The sequence below is a fragment of the Ailuropoda melanoleuca genome, chromosome 2, assembly GCF_002007445.2.
Source record: "Ailuropoda melanoleuca isolate Jingjing chromosome 2, ASM200744v2, whole genome shotgun sequence".
Lineage (NCBI taxonomy): Eukaryota > Metazoa > Chordata > Mammalia > Carnivora > Ursidae > Ailuropoda > Ailuropoda melanoleuca.
The window spans coordinates 177,956,006-177,973,959 of record NC_048219.1 but is presented as its reverse complement, the minus strand read 5'-3'; the positions used below and the strand labels follow the sequence as shown (position 1 = coordinate 177,973,959).

The 17,954-nt window shown below is 42.4% G+C and overlaps 1 protein-coding gene across 12 annotated transcripts in view; it reads left to right on the top strand.

The window, feature by feature from the left end:
• Positions 1 to 3,271: 3,271 nt before the first annotated feature.
• FN1 (fibronectin 1) overlaps positions 3,272 to 17,954 on the top strand; it is a 64,405-nt gene continuing 49,722 nt past the window's right edge. For all 12 annotated transcript variants that reach the window (XM_034655143.1, XM_034655140.1, XM_034655139.1 and 9 more), the window contains exons 1-10: positions 3,272 to 3,699; positions 4,672 to 4,800; positions 5,725 to 5,862; positions 7,226 to 7,357; positions 8,564 to 8,701; positions 10,889 to 11,047; positions 13,168 to 13,359; positions 14,146 to 14,325; positions 14,948 to 15,124; positions 16,205 to 16,357. In XM_034655143.1, the coding sequence (XP_034511034.1) occupies positions 3,552 to 3,699; positions 4,672 to 4,800; positions 5,725 to 5,862; positions 7,226 to 7,357; positions 8,564 to 8,701; positions 10,889 to 11,047; positions 13,168 to 13,359; positions 14,146 to 14,325; positions 14,948 to 15,124; positions 16,205 to 16,357 (1,546 nt within the window). In that variant the 5' untranslated portion in view covers positions 3,272 to 3,551. The remainder of the gene's footprint in view (positions 3,700 to 4,671; positions 4,801 to 5,724; positions 5,863 to 7,225; positions 7,358 to 8,563; positions 8,702 to 10,888; positions 11,048 to 13,167; positions 13,360 to 14,145; positions 14,326 to 14,947; positions 15,125 to 16,204; positions 16,358 to 17,954) is intronic.

The following is a 17,954-nucleotide window of genomic DNA, read 5'->3' as shown; positions in this document are numbered from 1 at the left end:
TCCTATCACCATGGCATTTCCACGGAGAAACAAGGCACAACTGTAAGTGAGGATTTGGTCTGTCTCCTAACATACATGTCATGACACAAATACTGGGCTTCCTAAGGAGTTTCAGGTATAGAGAGGAAAGAATCGACTGCTTATTAAAGGCAAACGCTCTCAGAAAAACGAAGAAATGAGGCTGCCTTGTGTGTGCTGCAGCCTCTTGGGCGTATGTTTTTGAACCAAAATCAGAAGGGGTACAAGTAAAAAGAACAAAGAAACACGACTGTTGAATCAATTTTTTAAAACACAACGTTGTTGAGGTGTAATTTACATAGCACAAAATTTCACCCATTTGAAGTGTACAACCCCATGATTTTTAGTAACTTTACCAAGTTGTGCAGTTACCATCACACTCTAATTTTAGAACATTTATTTTCATTACCCCAGGAAGATTTCTTGTACCCATTTACAGTGAATTCCTGGGCCCAGCCCCAGCCTCAGACACCTGTGAATTTACTTTTTGTCTCTTTTGTCACACTTCCTTCTCCAAACCAAGAGAAGAAAAAGAAATCCAAGGATATATCCTACAAGTAGAAGGACACTGCTTACTGAAAAACCCACCCTGTCAAAATAGTCTCCAGCATTCTTAAGAAATGCAAGGGAATCTTGGACCCCAAGCGTATCAGTCGAATTAGAACAGAGTCAGTGAGGTCTTCAATATTTAATTATCTCTCCAGTTAGAGATAATAGACTTTACATTGTTACAAGGGATTTCGATAATGAAAGAATACCAAAGTAACCCTTGTTATCGTAACTAAGGAAATGTCTGTCTGCAAAGGGTAAGAAAAATAACAACAAAAATTTCAAGTAAAAGGGTAAACTTCCAAACATTCCTATAAAATCCAGTCAAATGTTTTTATATTTTTGCTTATAATTTATAAGAGAAATGCTAGTTCCTTAAATTATTTTTCAATGGGATTGAATATAAAAATTTCTTCTGAAATGTAAGGTAGTCCTTTTTCCTTCAAGCTCTCATATGTATATTATTCTAATGTATTTTGAGTACAGTAAATATATCAAACTATCATGGTTTTTGTTGACAAAATATTTTTCTAACCACTTATTTCCTTCCCCTAGAATCTATGTATTTTAAGAAAGCTTTAGCTTCAGGTTTATCTTGCTTACATCCTGATTTCCAGGTATCCTTCCCTCTGGCTTCCCAGAAATTTACTAGGAATTTTACAAGGGGCCCTTTTATATTTAAAAGAGAAAACTGCTTTGTCAAATGATGATGAGAGATTTAAAAAAAAAATTAAAAAAAAAAACCCTCTAACCCAGACAGGACTCTAAATTTGGGGAAATCCATGGCACTCTCTCAACTTGAAATGTTGGTCACAAAGATTACTCATGAAGTTATTTTATACTACTTGTGAGAAACTGATATTTGCTGTGGGTTTTTTTTTTTTTTTTTAATCTGTGCGTTACTAAAAACAAATGTTAGTTTTGTGTCTTTGATGTGTTGGGCATTTTATAGACCATAGAGTTCTTTACCCCGTGGCAGTTACTGGAGGTGGAACTTTTGGAGAAAACAAGTACTTGCAGAAATAAACATTTTGCCAGTAGCTTTCATAGGTTCTCAAAGCAAACAAGACGTCTGTACCACTAACGTAACTGGAAGGCAGAGCTTTGAGTTGGGGTCTCATGGGAGTCACTGAAGAAAATTGTGGGGGTGCCTGGGTGGCGCAGTCGTTAAGCGTCTGCCTTGGGCTCAGGGTGTGATCCCTGCGTTATGGGATCGAGCCCCACATCAGGCTCCTCTGCTATGAGCCTGCTTCTTCCTCTCCCACTCCCCCTGCTTGTGTTCTCTCTCTCGCTGGCTGTCTCTATCTCTGTCAAATAAATAAATAAAATCTTAAAAAAAAAATGAAGAAAATTGTGGAGTCCTCCTTTTGAAGATCTTTTAAAGCAAGTGTAACTTGTGTTTGTCTGAAAACAGACTGATGTGATGAGTTGCTAAATCCTCTGAGTCTGCTCAGATTCCCTTTCAACCCTCTGCATTTTAGGGAAAGAGGGAGAAACCTTAAATGGGAACTTTCCACATTCTTGGAATACATAACAATTGAGGTATTTAAAAAAAAATTGGCAGCAGGGGCCGGGGGAAGGGCATTGTGATGAAACTGATGTCTACCAAATGAAAATGCCAAATAAAAGCCAGGAAGGGGCTATGGGAAGGAAGGCTGTAAATGGTCTTTTCTTAGCTTTTAGTGAATCAAACAAGATCTCTGCTTTGTGTGTAACGGTCATGGTGAACGTGGGCAACGACATGAAGACCTTTCTCTCTCCATGGCCGGTCCAACCTTCCAGGTTTCACAGATCGTCCACAACTGATTTCACTTTGAGTGGAAACAGGCACCCCATCCCCAGGAAAGAAAGACTCCTGCACATTTTAAAAAGCAAACTGCTGCTTTGTCCTTCCAAAAAGAAAACTGAATTTTCTGAATTCTCTGAATTTCCCCCAGATCCTCCAAGCACCCCGTAGAACTTAGTAGAAGCTCATTAAAGATACTTAGTAGAAGCTCATTTAAAAATCGCTTTCCCCCCAGTTCCCCAGCTAGCCCTTCCTCAGACCCGGGGAGGTACAGTGTTCAGAAGGGGAGAGGTCTTGAGCTGTTAAGGCAAAGAAGGTGAGTCCCAAGTCAGTGCACATCAGACCAAAGAAAGGGAACAGAAGGAAAGCCAGCCCCGCCCTGGGACTGCGAAGTCTACATTCCTACAACTGCAAGGTGGTGGCTACTTTATGGTTTTTCCTCCCCCCCCCCAAAAAAAAAATTACACTCCAGTGAGCAGACTTTTTTTTTCCAGAAGTGACGCAATTCCTCAACTCCCCGAGCCCCCAGTAAAAAAGGAAAGGAAAGGAAAGCTTGCGGGGGGGGGGGGTCTTGCAAACCCCTTCGCCTAGCACAACTCCAGCCCCTCCCTTTCCTCCCAGTCTACCCCTTTCCAGCCGCTTCCCATCCCTCCCCCTCAGCCCCAAGAAAGTTTGACGACCGCAAAGGAAACCGAAAAAAAAGTTCTCTAGCCCCAGTCCTGGCGGGCGATCAGCATCTCTTTTGTTCGCGGCGAACCCACAGTCCCCCTGACGTCACCGGGAGCCCGAGCCAATCCGCGCGCGGTCGGCGGCGGCGGCGGCGGCCCGAGGGTGGGGGGAGCCGGGCCGTCCCTCCTCCGCGGCGCCCAGGGCCTCGCGGGGGGCGGGAGGGGACCGTCCCATATAAACCCCGGAGCTCGGGGCTCGGCCGCCCGCGCCGGCTGCTCTTTGCAGGGGGAGGAGAGGGAGCCCCAGGCGCGAGCGCGGGAGAGGGGACCTGCAGCCACAACTTCTCTCGTCCTCTCCTTCCCCTCTGTCCCTCCAGCTGTCCCCTTCCCCGTCCCCTGGCCCCTACTTTCTTGGGGGTATCAACTCGCAGGAGGCACTGGAAGGGAGTCCTCCCGCAGGTTGCAAAGGGAGACACACTTGGTGGCAATTTGCCTTCTGGTGAGGGCGTCTCTCCCCGCACCGTCTCAAGATGCTCAGGGGTCCGGGGCCCCGGCTGCTGCTGCTGGCCGTCCTGTCCCTGGGGATAGCGGTGCCCTCCACAGGAGCCTCGAAGAGCAAGAGGCAGGCTCAGCAAATCGTGCAGCCCCAGACCCCAGGGGCTGTCAGCCAGAGCAAGCGTGAGTACTGACTGCGAGCTGAAACAGGCTGTCGCGGGGATGGGACCTAAAGCCAACCAAAGTTCGGCTGAAGTTTTGAGCGCGCGCGTGTGCGGCGTGTGTGCACGCCTTAATGAGAGCAACCGGCCGAGGACACAAAAGGCTTGTGGTTGGAGCAGGCTGGTTTAGAGGACTCTAGAATAAACTAATGCATTGGAGGACAGGGGTTTTGCGATGTCCCACCGCGCTCTTGTCAACTCTACATATTCAAGTCGTCCTCCTATGCACTCATCCAAACTTGCCTTTAAAGAGGGAAATGATGTATGCCCTTAAATTTTCCATTTGGGATTAATGTGGCTCTTACGCTTCTGATTTTCTTTGTTACTAAATAATTGGTTAAATATTTTTTTTTTAATGGGGGTAGGAGGAGGGTGGCTAGATAGCTATGTGGTTCCTAACGAACTTGAAAGAGATGTAATTGGTTCACAGTGCTTTGGGGACCCTTCAGGATACTTCTCCAAGAACAGAGACCAGAATTCCTCTTCCAGTTTTTCAAAGACACACCCTCCCTTAGCCTTGGCTAAAGGAAACTGCTTAAAGTCCTTCTTGATTTATTCCCCACTCCCCAAAAAAGCATTGAAGGTCCTTGCATATTTTAAAACGTAATTCCAGGTATCTGCGTTCCAAAATGTTTCCATTCCTTTCATGTAGACCCCTGGCCAGATGGAAATGACATCATTGTATGTAACATTTAGCTATGTTAAAAGAAAACAAAAAGGAATACCTAAACATCTATGTGTACCAATTGTGGTTAACATTTTAGATAGCTAATTTCTATGTATTTTCGTGGAATATTGCTTTTAATTCGGATGACTAACTTATTTTTCTATGTTTGTTGCTTAGTCTCATCGATTTAGTTGTGCAAGAAAATTCCATACTTTGGAAAAAAGAGGGGATGCAGTTGTAATCACTTTTTTCTTCAATCATTTATAGCTGGTTGTTACGACAATGGGAAACACTACCAGATAAACCAACAATGGGAGCGCACCTACCTGGGAAATGCCTTGGTTTGTACCTGTTACGGAGGGAGCCGAGGCTTTAACTGCGAGAGCAAACCTGAACGTAAGTGGTGGGAGCCTGGCAGTTAGTATCTTTTGATATATGGAGAACCGGTGCCTGTTACTTAAACTTTGCATTGGTAATAAATTTTCCCAATAGGATTATCTGTCGTTTCCTCTTTAAAAACTGTTAATGACTGCTTCTTTTCGCCTGTTACATGTTACTTCTACCTTTTAAACAAATGAACCAATGCGTCCCAAAGTAGTTCCTAGAGTCTTTTTTGTTTGTTTTATTGTCCCAAAGTTGTTGATGAGAAAATGGAAGATTTTGTGTTCTCCCTCCAAAAAATTTGCTTATAAAATTTTAATTTATTAGAAAGGAATTTCAGATCTTGCACTCTAAGATTATGGGCCAGGAAACTCTTTGGGCACTATACTGTAAAGTGATTTGTCTGCCGCAAAAAAAACCCACTAACCACTTACTTCAAAGTGCCCTTTCTTTTAGGACCATTGTTCTGTTTCTCTTGTAAATTATAGCATCTCCAACCGAGAAGTACTGATGAGGCCAGAGTGGAAATCCAATCCTCCAATCCGTAGGATTAAGAAATGACATGCCTGCTGGGCGGTGGGGCTCTTCAGATTGTTTGCTTTTCATGTGGACCTTGGTTTGACTATCTGGTCAGAGATCAGATTCTGAAGTCTAGGCAGTCCTAAAGTAGGACTGAAGATGGCTTTTTCCTGAGGGCCTGAGGATCCTTTCCGATAGAAATTCATTTACCGAAAAGTGGAGAACCAGTCAAAATTCAAAAGCTGAGCTTTATTCAAGCCTGGGGTAGACTCTAGCTAGATCTCCTGTTTTAATTTGTTACATAGCTGGTTGTACCGTGCTACCCAGAATGGAAGACTGAGTGTTTCTTTGGATGGGATGAGTGGAATAGAAAAGCTTTTACATATGTGAGGCTCACGTGGACTTTCCTTCTCTCCTCAGCTGAAGAGACTTGCTTCGACAAGTACACAGGGAACACCTACCGTGTGGGTGACACTTATGAACGCCCTAAAGACTCCATGATCTGGGACTGTACCTGCATCGGAGCCGGGCGAGGGCGGATAAGCTGCACCATTGCAAGTAAGGAAGACATTCCGTAAAATGACGCCAAAATATCGTGTGTGTGAATTTCTTCATTATCTTTGATGTCACTTTCTGTTATACATGACTGGTTTACTCCCAGGGGGCCAGTCGCTCTTCTGTGGTTACCCAGCTGGTTGCCATGCTTCTGGAAGATGGCTCTGTGCACAGGTGGAAACAGTTAGTCTGTGTGGACTTAGGGGTACCGAAGGGATCTCTGGAGTTCCACTGCAGTAAGACCAGCTCAGGGGAGTTGTCCGTTTTATATTACCTAGGCATGTTCTCCAATCCGGACTGATTAAGTGATTATCTGCAGGGATTAGGAAGCTGGTCTCGAAGAGTGAATGAGCCCTTGTGTGGTCTGCTTGTGTTTGTGAGGCACAGACCTGTTGCAGCTCATGGATACACTCTGGTTTATTTGTAACCTATAGTTTTTACCCAGGAAGCAAATCTCTCTATCCCCAGTGGTACTATGGAATGATGAGCCTACTAGTGTTTCCAAGGACCTTTGAGGACAGTCTCTCTTTGGGGACTGTTGACTCTCATCAATTCTAGTTTAGCCAAGGCAATCCGTCCACTGTGATTCACTGGAATACCAATAGGCTCTATTAACAAGGCATTTCATTTGTTTAATCCGTCCTTTAAGACTCAGTTACTTGAAAGGCTTCTGTCCAAAAGAACAAACCAGTCCCTTGTGAACAGACCCAATCAGCTTTTCCCATATTTAATATTAGGGTTTATTCAAGGTTATTGGCAGTCTTAACGAGTCAGTGGTCCATTGTGTTGATAGTCTAGTGGGCATTCAGCCTTTGGATGTGCCACGGTGTTTAACAGCTTAGAAGAGTACCAGATTTCCTTACCTGAGAGATGTCTATTTGATTTCCACCAATATGACATTTTTATCCTCAGGTAAAACATGGGCCCTCCCACTCCAGAAAGCTGAAAAGCTATGCCCGATGTGAGGTGCCTTTTCATTCAGTCAGGCTTAACCCGCTGTCGTTGTGGGAAGGTCATGCCTGCCAGCCTTTCTTTTCTGTTTTAGGACCCAATTTCCTGTGATCTCTCCAAGGAACCAGGATTTATGACCTCTTCTTTGACATTCAGTTTTCTGTGTGATTTCCCATCATGCTTACAAGACATTAATTGAATGACCCAAAGTGACCAGCCCTGTTAACTTTTCCCCTGCCTCTGATGGGAAAGCTGTTCTCTGTCTCCTTACTTTGGCTAACTTAAGTACCTACTTAGTACATGGGTGGAGCATGAGAACTTTTCTTTTCTTTTTTCTTTTCTTTTCTTCTTTTCTTTTCTTTCTTTTCTCTAGTCTCTGTCTCTGTCTCTAACATTTGCTTTTTGTCTTGAACAGACCGTTGCCATGAAGGGGGTCAATCCTACAAGATTGGTGACACCTGGAGGAGACCGCATGAGACTGGTGGTTACATGTTAGAGTGTGTATGTCTCGGCAACGGGAAAGGAGAATGGACCTGCAAGCCCATAGGTGTGTGGCTCTGAGGGATGAGTGAGAGGTGGGGAGGCATGGTCACAACGTTGAGGTGAACCAAAAAGCCACACAACGCTAACACAAGATCCGAATTCCAATTCAAAAAAGAATGAAATGGAAATTTTATTTCAAATACTGAAGTAGTTTATAATCCTGAAGGATTAGGATTCTTAGTAGTCTTGAAGTCCCGAAGAAATCAGATCAGAAAGTACTAAGCACTGATGGAAGTCTTAATTTTGTTTCAAAAGCACAAGATAGACCTGAAAGATTTAGGAAAAGTCATTCCTTTTGTGTAATATCTGGTCGCAGATTTCTCCTTGGTCAAGATGTAAATTAGTTAAAAGAAAAAACAATGACGTTTTTTAAAAGAATGTATTTATTTATCTGAGAGAGAGAGAGGGAGAGAGAGAGTGCATGTGCGCACACATGGTGGGGAGAGGCAGAGGGAGAGGCCGATTCCCCGCTGAGCAAGGAGCCCAATTCAGGGCTCGACCCCAGGACCCTGGGATCATGACCTGAGCTGAAAGCAGACCCTTAACCAACTGAGCCACCCAGGCAGCCCAATAATGGCGCTTTTGATATACTTCTTTATTGGAACATGCTGGACTGAAACAATATTGTGTGTCCTCTGTCACACCTTGGTGACTTCTTTTCTTCAAAATAAAAATTTTTGAGCTTCTTTTGGCCGCGATCTTCAGCTGGACTCTATAAATACAAATCTAAGTTTCTGCCTGTAACCTCTACTCTGTTTACTTCTTGTTTGTAAATTCAAAGGCTTTTGTTTTGTTTTGTGTTGTAGCTGTTTTTACAGGAATCAAAGTTTTGACAGCTTTCTTGTCTTTTATTTTTCCCCGCATTCATAGTTAAGATTGGAATTGTGCATAGTCTCCCACAGAGGAACACGTACATAGATTGCTTTCACTCCGGTAGTGGTGTGAACAGTGGTCCTCAGAGAATGTACACAGTCCGTGTACTTATTAGGAGAACAGGATTCCTGCCTGCCAGCTCGGCTTGAGCTTTCTTTTGCTTTGGTTACTTACTATGTGCTTAGTTACAGGGCGTGCCTTTCTTTTTGAACAGAGTACCACTTAAAAAAAAATGCGGCTGGATTTTTGCTTACACAATATACTTTAAATTACAAGGAGACTGCACAATTCAAAATAACCCTTTTTTTTCCTGTTTTTCATCCAAATTTCCCTTCAGCTGAGAAATGTTTTGATCACGCTGCTGGGACTTCCTATGTTGTTGGAGAGACCTGGGAAAAGCCATATCAAGGCTGGATGATGGTGGATTGTACTTGTCTGGGAGAAGGCAGTGGACGTATCACCTGCACTTCTAGAAGTATGTTTTAGCTTGTTATACTCAAGATGAGACCAGGTATTGTTTTCTGGATTCTTAGAGAGACTTGTAATGTGATGTCACTTGGCGCACACCCAATATGCCAGCAGGCTTTGGTAACATTTGGATGTCGAGAAAAATCCCACAATCAACTTATTCTGCTTCTTCAAGGAAAAGGAAAAAGTTTAATAAGGTCTTAGGCTAACAGCTACTAAGAAGGAACCCAAATATTCATTTAAAGGGCAAATGTACTGTGGACCTGAAGATTAGTTGCAAATGTTTAATCTAAATTATCATTGAGGTATTTTCCAAGTATCAGGAGCAAAGAAATCATTAAAATAACATGCAGACACCTCTTTGGGCATGGAGATGCTATTGACATAGAATGGAGCAAAGCTCTAAAGTCTTAGGTCTCCTTCTATGTTTGAAATTTAAATAAGGCATATTCATTGGCAAAACTGATGAAAATAAAAAGTACTTATAGGTTAAAATTATGTGTCTACCTGGGGTTAAGGGCAGTGTCTCTTATCCAAAGCTCCTACAGGCTTATTAGTGCCATAAAAAAGCTGGCCTCTCGTACCCCTTCTGCTCCTTCCAAGATTGCCTTTAGGCCCCACTTGCTGCCTTGGGAACCCAAGGCTCCTTTTCTGAACTTTCAAACCAATAGCAACTATAGAATTTATTGAAGTAAAACAGCCATTGACAATTGGTGTTATAAGTAATTCCTAAATCAAATCTAAATATATTGGACCTGTTTCCTTTATCTAATTTAAAGTGTTTAGCCATCTTAAAATGTTCATCATCCAAATTTGAATTCTCTGTTAATAAAAAAAAGTAAGTCTTTCACGGAAAGTGATAATAATTCTGACAGTCTTTCCCAGAAACTTGCTGGTTCATTAGCTCTTTTGCATTTAAAAAGTTATTATGATCGTCAAACTTTTAAGACCTTGGTGGCAATGACTCAAACCCTCATCTATTATTTAAAGCTCTTCTAATAACAAGTCTGAGAAAAGTTCCTCAAAGAAAAGTCGTTCATTCAGTGACATTTTATAAGTCCCCACTGTGTACAGGATGGTATAGGAACACAAAACTGAACTGGACATTAGCCTAGCCTCCAAAGAGCACTTAGTGAGAAGGTCAGGGAGATGAGAAAGGCTTATACATATTCATCTGCGAAGTGCAATATTAAGGGCTTCAAGACAAATACTGAGAAGAGTTCTAGGGGAGGTCAGGGAAAACCGTCCTTTTGGCTGGGGATTTGGGGAAAGCCGTAAGCAGCTGTCATATCTTCATCCAGACCTCCATTCTGGTAGCAGATCAATGTAGGTGTATTTGTGTGGACTTACGTCAACCATCTAATTATTTTCTCTCATCCAGTGTAGTGACTTTCTGATTCATACACCAATCAGATCCTCTCTTCTCTCATTGTAGCATATGGGCAAAACTGGATTATGACTGAAACAATCTATTTGCCAGATAATTGAACACATAGACTGATGGCAGTTTAGTTACAAATTATAAAATTCCATTTTTCCAGGGAGGGTTAACACCGAGCAATTCAAAAGAAGCCATTTTATTGGTGATTTTAAGTAGGTGTGTGTTGGGGAAGGAGAGAAGAGAACATTTTAATCAAAGAAGTTGGTAGTCCCCTGAATTTTCTTACATAACAATTGAAGAAAGAGACGTTGCTATCTTTTCATAGCTTCTTTGGGGCAATTGGGGAGAACTTTTGAAACCTACTTGCTTCCCTATTGTTTCTTATTTTCTAAAGAAGGTCCCCTTGTCAAAAGGCTGGGTCATATACAGTAATTACCAGGAGAAATCGGGGAGAGCCTGTGAAGGAAAGAGAGGGAAAAATAGAAAGCCAGAGAATGAATTTGATCAAAGGACCATTGTCAAAACAACTTAAAAAAAAAATTAACAAACGAAAAATGATGAAAAAGTATTTTGGCAAACAGGGAGGGTCAGATAAGACTAAATCAGACAAAACTACACATCTCCCTTTCTGCTGGAACAAATGGAATCCCATCTTTCAGAAGGTCGATGCCTGTGACATCAGAGCCCCATATAAACATATCACCAAAGAATAGCTGACCAAACTTTAAACTAGAACCTTCTTTTTGGGTTGCTCTGGCACCTTTTCCCAGTGTGACCTGCTTCGCATATTTAAATGCTTCCTTTCTGATACAGACAGATGCAACGATCAGGACACCAGGACATCCTACCGAATTGGAGACACGTGGAGCAAGAAGGATAATCGGGGAAACCTGCTCCAGTGCATCTGCACGGGCAACGGCAGAGGGGAGTGGAAGTGTGAAAGGCACACGTCTGTGCAGACCACGTCCACCGGTGAGGCGCAGAGCTAGCGGGGCCGGAAACAGGAAGGCATTTCAAAAAATATGTCTGCAAATCCACCTTTCTTTTGACTTGCCATTTGAGGATGAGTTGCCAGGTTTCTGTTAATAGTCTGAATTCATTTACAGATTGTTGGTGGTTAAGACGTTGTTTAATACCAGGTTTTAAATTTAAATAAAAATGAAATAAAAATAGGTCTTGGGGGGAAAAAGCAGTTTTAGCCCCAAGAGATTAAACTAACCTTTAAGGAACTACTAATATTATAAAACCTACATGATTTATATAGAGCTGTATATGCATCCATATACATTCCCATGCAGATGCATTTTTAATACCTAAAGGGAATTTTAATGGAAATGAAAGAGTCATGATGAGTTACATGACTACTTGATTCCTCTGCTAGGACAAGGGAAAAAACGACATTTGTTCTTTTTCAAAACGGAATATATTTCCTTGTCCTGACATTCAGCTCTCTTTATAGCGGAAACAATCCTTTATGTGTGGTTTCCATGCTCCAGCAAACTTTGTTGCATTCCATAAAATAATGCACAATCATTTTCTTCATGTATTGGCATTCACAATTTGAGAAATTCAGAGGAGGCCTAGAGATGAGAATGAATGACACAATGTCTAAGCATTTAAAACAAAACAAAAAAAGAAGTTTTCATTATTTGTAGTCCAAGAATAAGATCTTTGCATTGTGGCTTGTTTTGTAAGAGTCTGAGGACAGAAATATGACAATCGAGGGTGTGTGCTTGTTACCCTTCTTGATATGGTCTCGTCAGGTTTCACTACATAATGTACTAGCAGTGTTGCTTAGCCTTTTATCGAGCAGTCATTTAGCTAAAAATATTAATTATTTGTTTAGATTTTTCTCCTTTTGATGAATTTTCATCTTGTTCTGAGCACTCCCGGAGGTGAACAAGATTAGATTTGATAGTATCTTTGAGTTATTTGATTATTATCAGTGAAATTACTGCCAACCAAGAAAAGAAACAATTTCAAATATCAATCTCCTGAAATAGTTTAAGAGGGTAGTTGTGGTTTCACGAGGTAAAGATTCAATAAATGTTGTCTAATTTTATCAATATTATGAATAATATAAGGAAAAGGTTCCGTTATTCAAAAAAGTTCGAGAAACACTGGGATAAACAAACTGGCACCTCCTTCTGTAGGATCTTTTGTCCCTTTGCATTGTGACTCTTCAGTGGGGTATGTAAACAGAGTTGCCGTCTCCCCAGTGTGTGACCTTGGGACCCATTGTCTGGGAAGTCTTTGGGTTCTCGTGTCGAGCTGAATTCAGTCTACCAGTTATCCTGGCATCAGTTCTGACTCTTCTTCTGTGGGCCTGGCCTTTGTAAGAACAGATTTCCAAAAGCTTAAAGACAAGATCAACATATTCTGTTGTCTTACTCTGAAAGGAAAGCTGGGTTAGGAGCATTGATTGGTTTTAGAAACACACACACAAATTCCCAAATAATCCAGGGGAGAAACAATATGTGGAAGGAGGGGCAACTTTTGGAGAATTCCAGGGCATTCTCTGATGAGTTCAGAGTTAGATGACCACGGGTCTGCTACAGAGTGGTAGGCACTTCTCAAAAACAATATCAGGAAGAGAGATGTCCAGTGATATTGAACTTACGGAAGCTGCTAAGAGAGCGAGAGTGAGGTAGACCCTTCCAGAAGGGAGAGGCACGAAGGCAGCACAGGGTACATGAGGGAAGGAGGAGATGAGGCATAGAACAAGGAAGGAAGTGGAAGGAACTTAGGTTTGGAGGATTATGAAGGAGTGGACTATGAGCTTCCTGGAGTGAGTGAGGAATTTTTGAGGGCATCTGCTCTATTGAGTGACAGGATAATGTCTGTGATTCAGAAATAATCCCAGTAGCTCCAGATGAGCTGGAACATGGAGACCATTTGGTGGCCTCATACACATTATTTCCTAGGCTGAGTGTAGAAGCTAATGCAGAAAGGGAGGGGCATTTCTTTCCAGTTCCAGTTAGTAATACCATGGATTTCAGAGTGATCTGTATGGGACCTGAAGATCCCGAGTCCAGAGGGGCAAGTTGTTTTCTCTTATCCAGCATTATGACTGTCCTTTTTCATGCCCTTAGGATCCGGCCCCTTCACAGATGTCCGAACAGCCATTTACCAGCCCCAGCCTCACCCCCAGCCTGCTGCGTACGGTCACTGTGTCACAGACAGTGGTGTGGTTTACATTGTGGGGATGCAGTGGCTGAAGACACAAGGAAATAAGCAAATGCTTTGCACTTGCCTGGGCAATGGAGTCAGCTGCCAAGAGACAGGTCTGTGTCATCTTTTCAAAAAAATAGTACTGATAACTTTTTGTTACTTAATTTTTTAAAGGCAAATACATTCATTTACAAAAAAAAAAAAAAGAAAAGAAACAATAGAACAAACCAGAAAAGCTTATAATCATTCCACCCTGTGATAACAACCAGGTTTGGCATTTCATATATTTTCTTATAATCTTTTTAATCTATGTATTTTCTTTCCTGTAGTGGGAATTCAACTGCTATGTATTATCTTTATTTGTCTAAAATGTTGTTACAAGATGGTTGCCTTCTGAATAGCAAATCAACCATATTTTAGACTCTAAATTGCCAATTTCTGAGCTTTGCGGTGTAAACTTCTCTCAACAACCGAATGCGTTTTCTCTGGGCTACAAGGTGGTAATAAGGATAACAGTAACAATCGGTACACTTGACGTTTCCCATAGAATAACCTCATGTGTTAGTTATTAAGGCACCAACAGAGTCGTCTGTATCCCTCCAGTAGACCTTGAGCAGCATTCTTAATGAACCCAAATTGATATACCTTTACAAATGGGGAAACTGAGGCATGGCAGCCGAGGTGGCAACAAGGGACATGGGCAAAAGAACTCAGGCATCCATCTATGCGCAACAGACAGGTTTCCTGAGAAATACATTTTGACTGACGTTAACTAGGTGACGATCTCTCCTGGCAGCTTGAGGGCACGTGCTCCATCTCAACTAAGCTAGAAAGAAACAGCTCCTGGTGGGAGAGAAATGCAGCCTTATTTACCGAGACCCTTTTGCTTATGCTTGTAGCTGTCACCCAGACTTACGGCGGCAATTCCAATGGGGAGCCCTGTGTCCTACCGTTCACCTACAACGGCAGAACTTTCTACTCCTGCACCACGGAAGGGCGGCAGGACGGCCACCTGTGGTGCAGCACCACCTCCAATTACGAGCAAGACCAGAAATACTCCTTCTGTACAGACCATACCGGTGAGTCTTCCCAGGGGAAAACAGTAGTGAGAAAAAGCCATTTCTCAGCTCTGTTTTCATTTGCCAGCCTTCTAGCCCCTCATCGTGAGGCTACCACAGAAGTAGCACTTCTGTTCCATCTGGACCCAAGAGACGTGAAGCTAACTTAGCCGCTGACGACCCTTCCGTGTTCCCCAGTCCCCTTGGGAAATGACACCAAAGAGAAAGCCCTCCAGTTCAATTATTTTTGACACAGTTGGGGTTAGGATGTGATTAAAGATACGGGTATGTTAAAATCCGTAGGCAATCCCGCAGGGCTCAAGAAACCACAGGATGGACGCCTGAGAGCTTTTGCAGCTCTTCTGCTTAAAACTATGTTTTATTCAAAGCAGCCATTTGATCTTTTCTTTTTTGGCTGGGAAAATGAGAGTGAAATTGGATTTAAATCTATTTTGAAGGTGAAGGTGACTATGCTAAGGAAGCTTGCAACTCTGTGATCAGGCGTCCTTTATTCGGGGGTAGACTCCCTGTGAATCGGCTACAGAAACCCGGCTCGCTCGGAGCCTCCCGTAGTAATGCCCGCCGTTCGCTGAGGAGCTCCGTTGTAATATTCGTCTTCCTATTTGTGTCCTCTCCTGGGCAGTTTTGGTTCAGACTCGAGGTGGGAATTCCAATGGTGCCTTGTGCCACTTCCCCTTCCTGTACAACAACCACAACTACACGGACTGTACTTCTGAGGGCAGGAGAGACAACATGAAGTGGTGTGGAACCACGCCGAACTATGACGCTGACCAGAAGTTTGGCTTCTGCCCCATGGCTGGTAAGGTGAAGCCCTGTAGACACCCATTTATGGAGTAAGACAGAATAGTGCCCAGTTTTCTCCCAGTTCACCCAGTCAGTCTTAATTTTCAGACAGCACAAAACTTCATAAGATATACTCACTATGTAAGTATGTCTATTATTATATATACATATATAACATATACTATATACAATGTATATAGTATATAATTATTTAATTTAAAAATCCTTTTGATATAATTTAATGTCCAAAAATATATAAATACATTAAAAATACTTTTTAAAATATCTGGAAATGCAAATTTTTCACAGGTTTGTCATTTGTAAGGAACACACAACTGCATAGCGTAACACATCTCATGTGTAAGTGATGTAGGCACAGACCTACGGTATTTACACATAACTGTGGTCCGACTGCAATAAGCTCTATCGCTTCCAAAATACCAAAACGTCCCAAACTCTATGTTTTCTGACAAGTTTGGTGTCTTTTATGGTCTCAAGGGGGATCTAGTTGGTATGAATGGTGAAAGGGGAGCCAATACCTTTTGTGTTCAAATTTCAAGAACCCCATAGATTACATTTGATCTTCTATTTGTAGAACTAAGAGCCATGCGCTATCGTCAAGTGTCCGTATAAGGCGATGAAACCCAAGAACACTACTTAAACTCACTTTCATTTCTTTCAACAAAAGAGATTGTTGGGTTTAGAAGAAAACCACGCTTTTGCTTGCAATTCTCTGCCCGAACATGTAGTGTCCCTTTGGGATAGAATAAACTGGATCTAGCAAAAGTTATGGGGCAGTCATCAACATTAGTCTTCTAGAATAATGCAGACCTGTTGTGTGAATGTGTAGGTATTACCATGGTTTAACGTCCCCCCACCTTTCCTGCAATGATTCCCCACGGCATACTTCACCTTCAGACTACGTTTGCTCTCTCTGGGCCTCAAAACTCTACCCATGCCCAGAGCAGCACTGAGACTTCTCTGAGGCATGCCAGACTGCTTCCCAAGTGAGAGTTCTTAGGCTAACCAAGCTGGACTGATAATACCACGTATGTTTTTAGACACTGTGGTCATTTCTCCATCCATTTCCATACAGCCCACGAGGAAATCTGCACAACCAATGAAGGGGTCATGTATCGCATTGGAGATCAGTGGGACAAACAGCACGATATGGGCCACATGATGAGGTGCACGTGCGTTGGGAATGGTCGTGGAGAATGGACTTGTGTTGCCTACTCCCAGCTCCGAGGTATGCTTACTCATTAATGAGAACATTCAAGAGGAAAAAGAGCGCAGAGAGGACCAAGTTTGTAGGTGAAAATGCACTTTACCAAAAGCAGGAGAGGAAGTATGCAGTGCCACGCCACTGGTCTCCTGTGCACGCTGAGTTCTCATGTCAGGCAGCCAGTTCAGAAGAGTTGGCAGAGCAATTCTAAAATTCTGAAGCATCCCTAGGATGTAAGTACTTAACACTGAGGTGAGAAGATGACTCCAAAGGCTAGAACACAATCCTCCAGTCCTTTGAGCTTTTAGTTATCCCATTGGAGTCATGTCTAGAAAAGATTGGATAATTTCTGTAAAGAAAAGAGACTTTGCTGGTTTTTAAAAATATTTTATTTATTTATTTGAGAAAGAGAGAGAGAGACAGAGCACAAGTGGAGGGAGAGGCACAGGGAGAGGGAGAAGCAGACTCCCCACTGAGCTGGGAGCCTGACTCCGGACTCCATCCAAGCACCCTGAGATACTGACCTGAGCTGAAGGCAGACGCTTAACCAACTGGGCTACCCAGGTGCCCTGAGACTTCGCTATTCTAGAATCAGATCCTTGCAGATCCAAACTGAAGGTGACAAACTGAGAGACCTATTTCTTTTGTGCAGCTCAATTTTTTTCCTTTGGATCCTGGTATATAATATAGGAAGGGCGATTTATTAAAACCATTTTAGCACTTCTGTTTCTTTGATTTGAAAACTAAGATTTAGGTGGAACTCTAAGCTAATAAAAAGTTCATGTAACTGGTATGTTGACATTGGCCTGAACGTGTTCTCCTTTTGTGGGTAACACACTCCATTAATGATAATTCCATATGATGTTGCAAAACTGAAAGGAACCCTAGAAAGACATACAGACCAACTCTTCACTTTCCAGATGAAAAAGCTGAGAGACCCAAAGGGGGAGAGTCATTTTCTCAGGATCTCTCAGAGAGTTAGGAACAGAGTTGGCCTAATTTTCTTTTTAATTTCACAAATGCCATAGATGTTATTTTATTTCCCAAATCCAAGTGTCTCCCCACCCCAGCCGGTGCAGAGATCAGACTGTCATGCCATGCTGGGGGCTGTATAAATATGTTTGATCTTCCTCCCTATTTCTCAGAACAAGCAGAGATCTGAAGGACATTATCAACCAAGCAAGAACTTGTCCAAAAGTAAAACATGCATTTGTTGAAAAATTGCCTTTCCACAGGAAGGCATATTTTACCACATTCTGTAGTTGCATGTACTTTGACCTCTGATACTTAAGTTTGTAAGAAAGAGTTTATGAAAGAATTATTTTTTCCAAAAATGGTATTCCTGACCAAGCTTTGAAAAAGTGTTCATTCTATGCTAGTAGAGAAGTTATTTTAGTGGGAGGTGCTGATAATTTAGTGGAAAAAACTGTATGCTTTGAAATGCGTGGTATTTTGGGGGCACCTGGGTGGCTCAGTTGGTTAAGCATCCCCCTCTCAATTTCAGCTCAGGTCATGATCATAAATTTGAACCCCAGGTCTGGCTCCACGCTCAGCATGGAGTCTGCTTGAGATTCTTTTTCTCCCTCTGCCTCTCCCCCAGCTTGCACATGCTCTCTCTCTC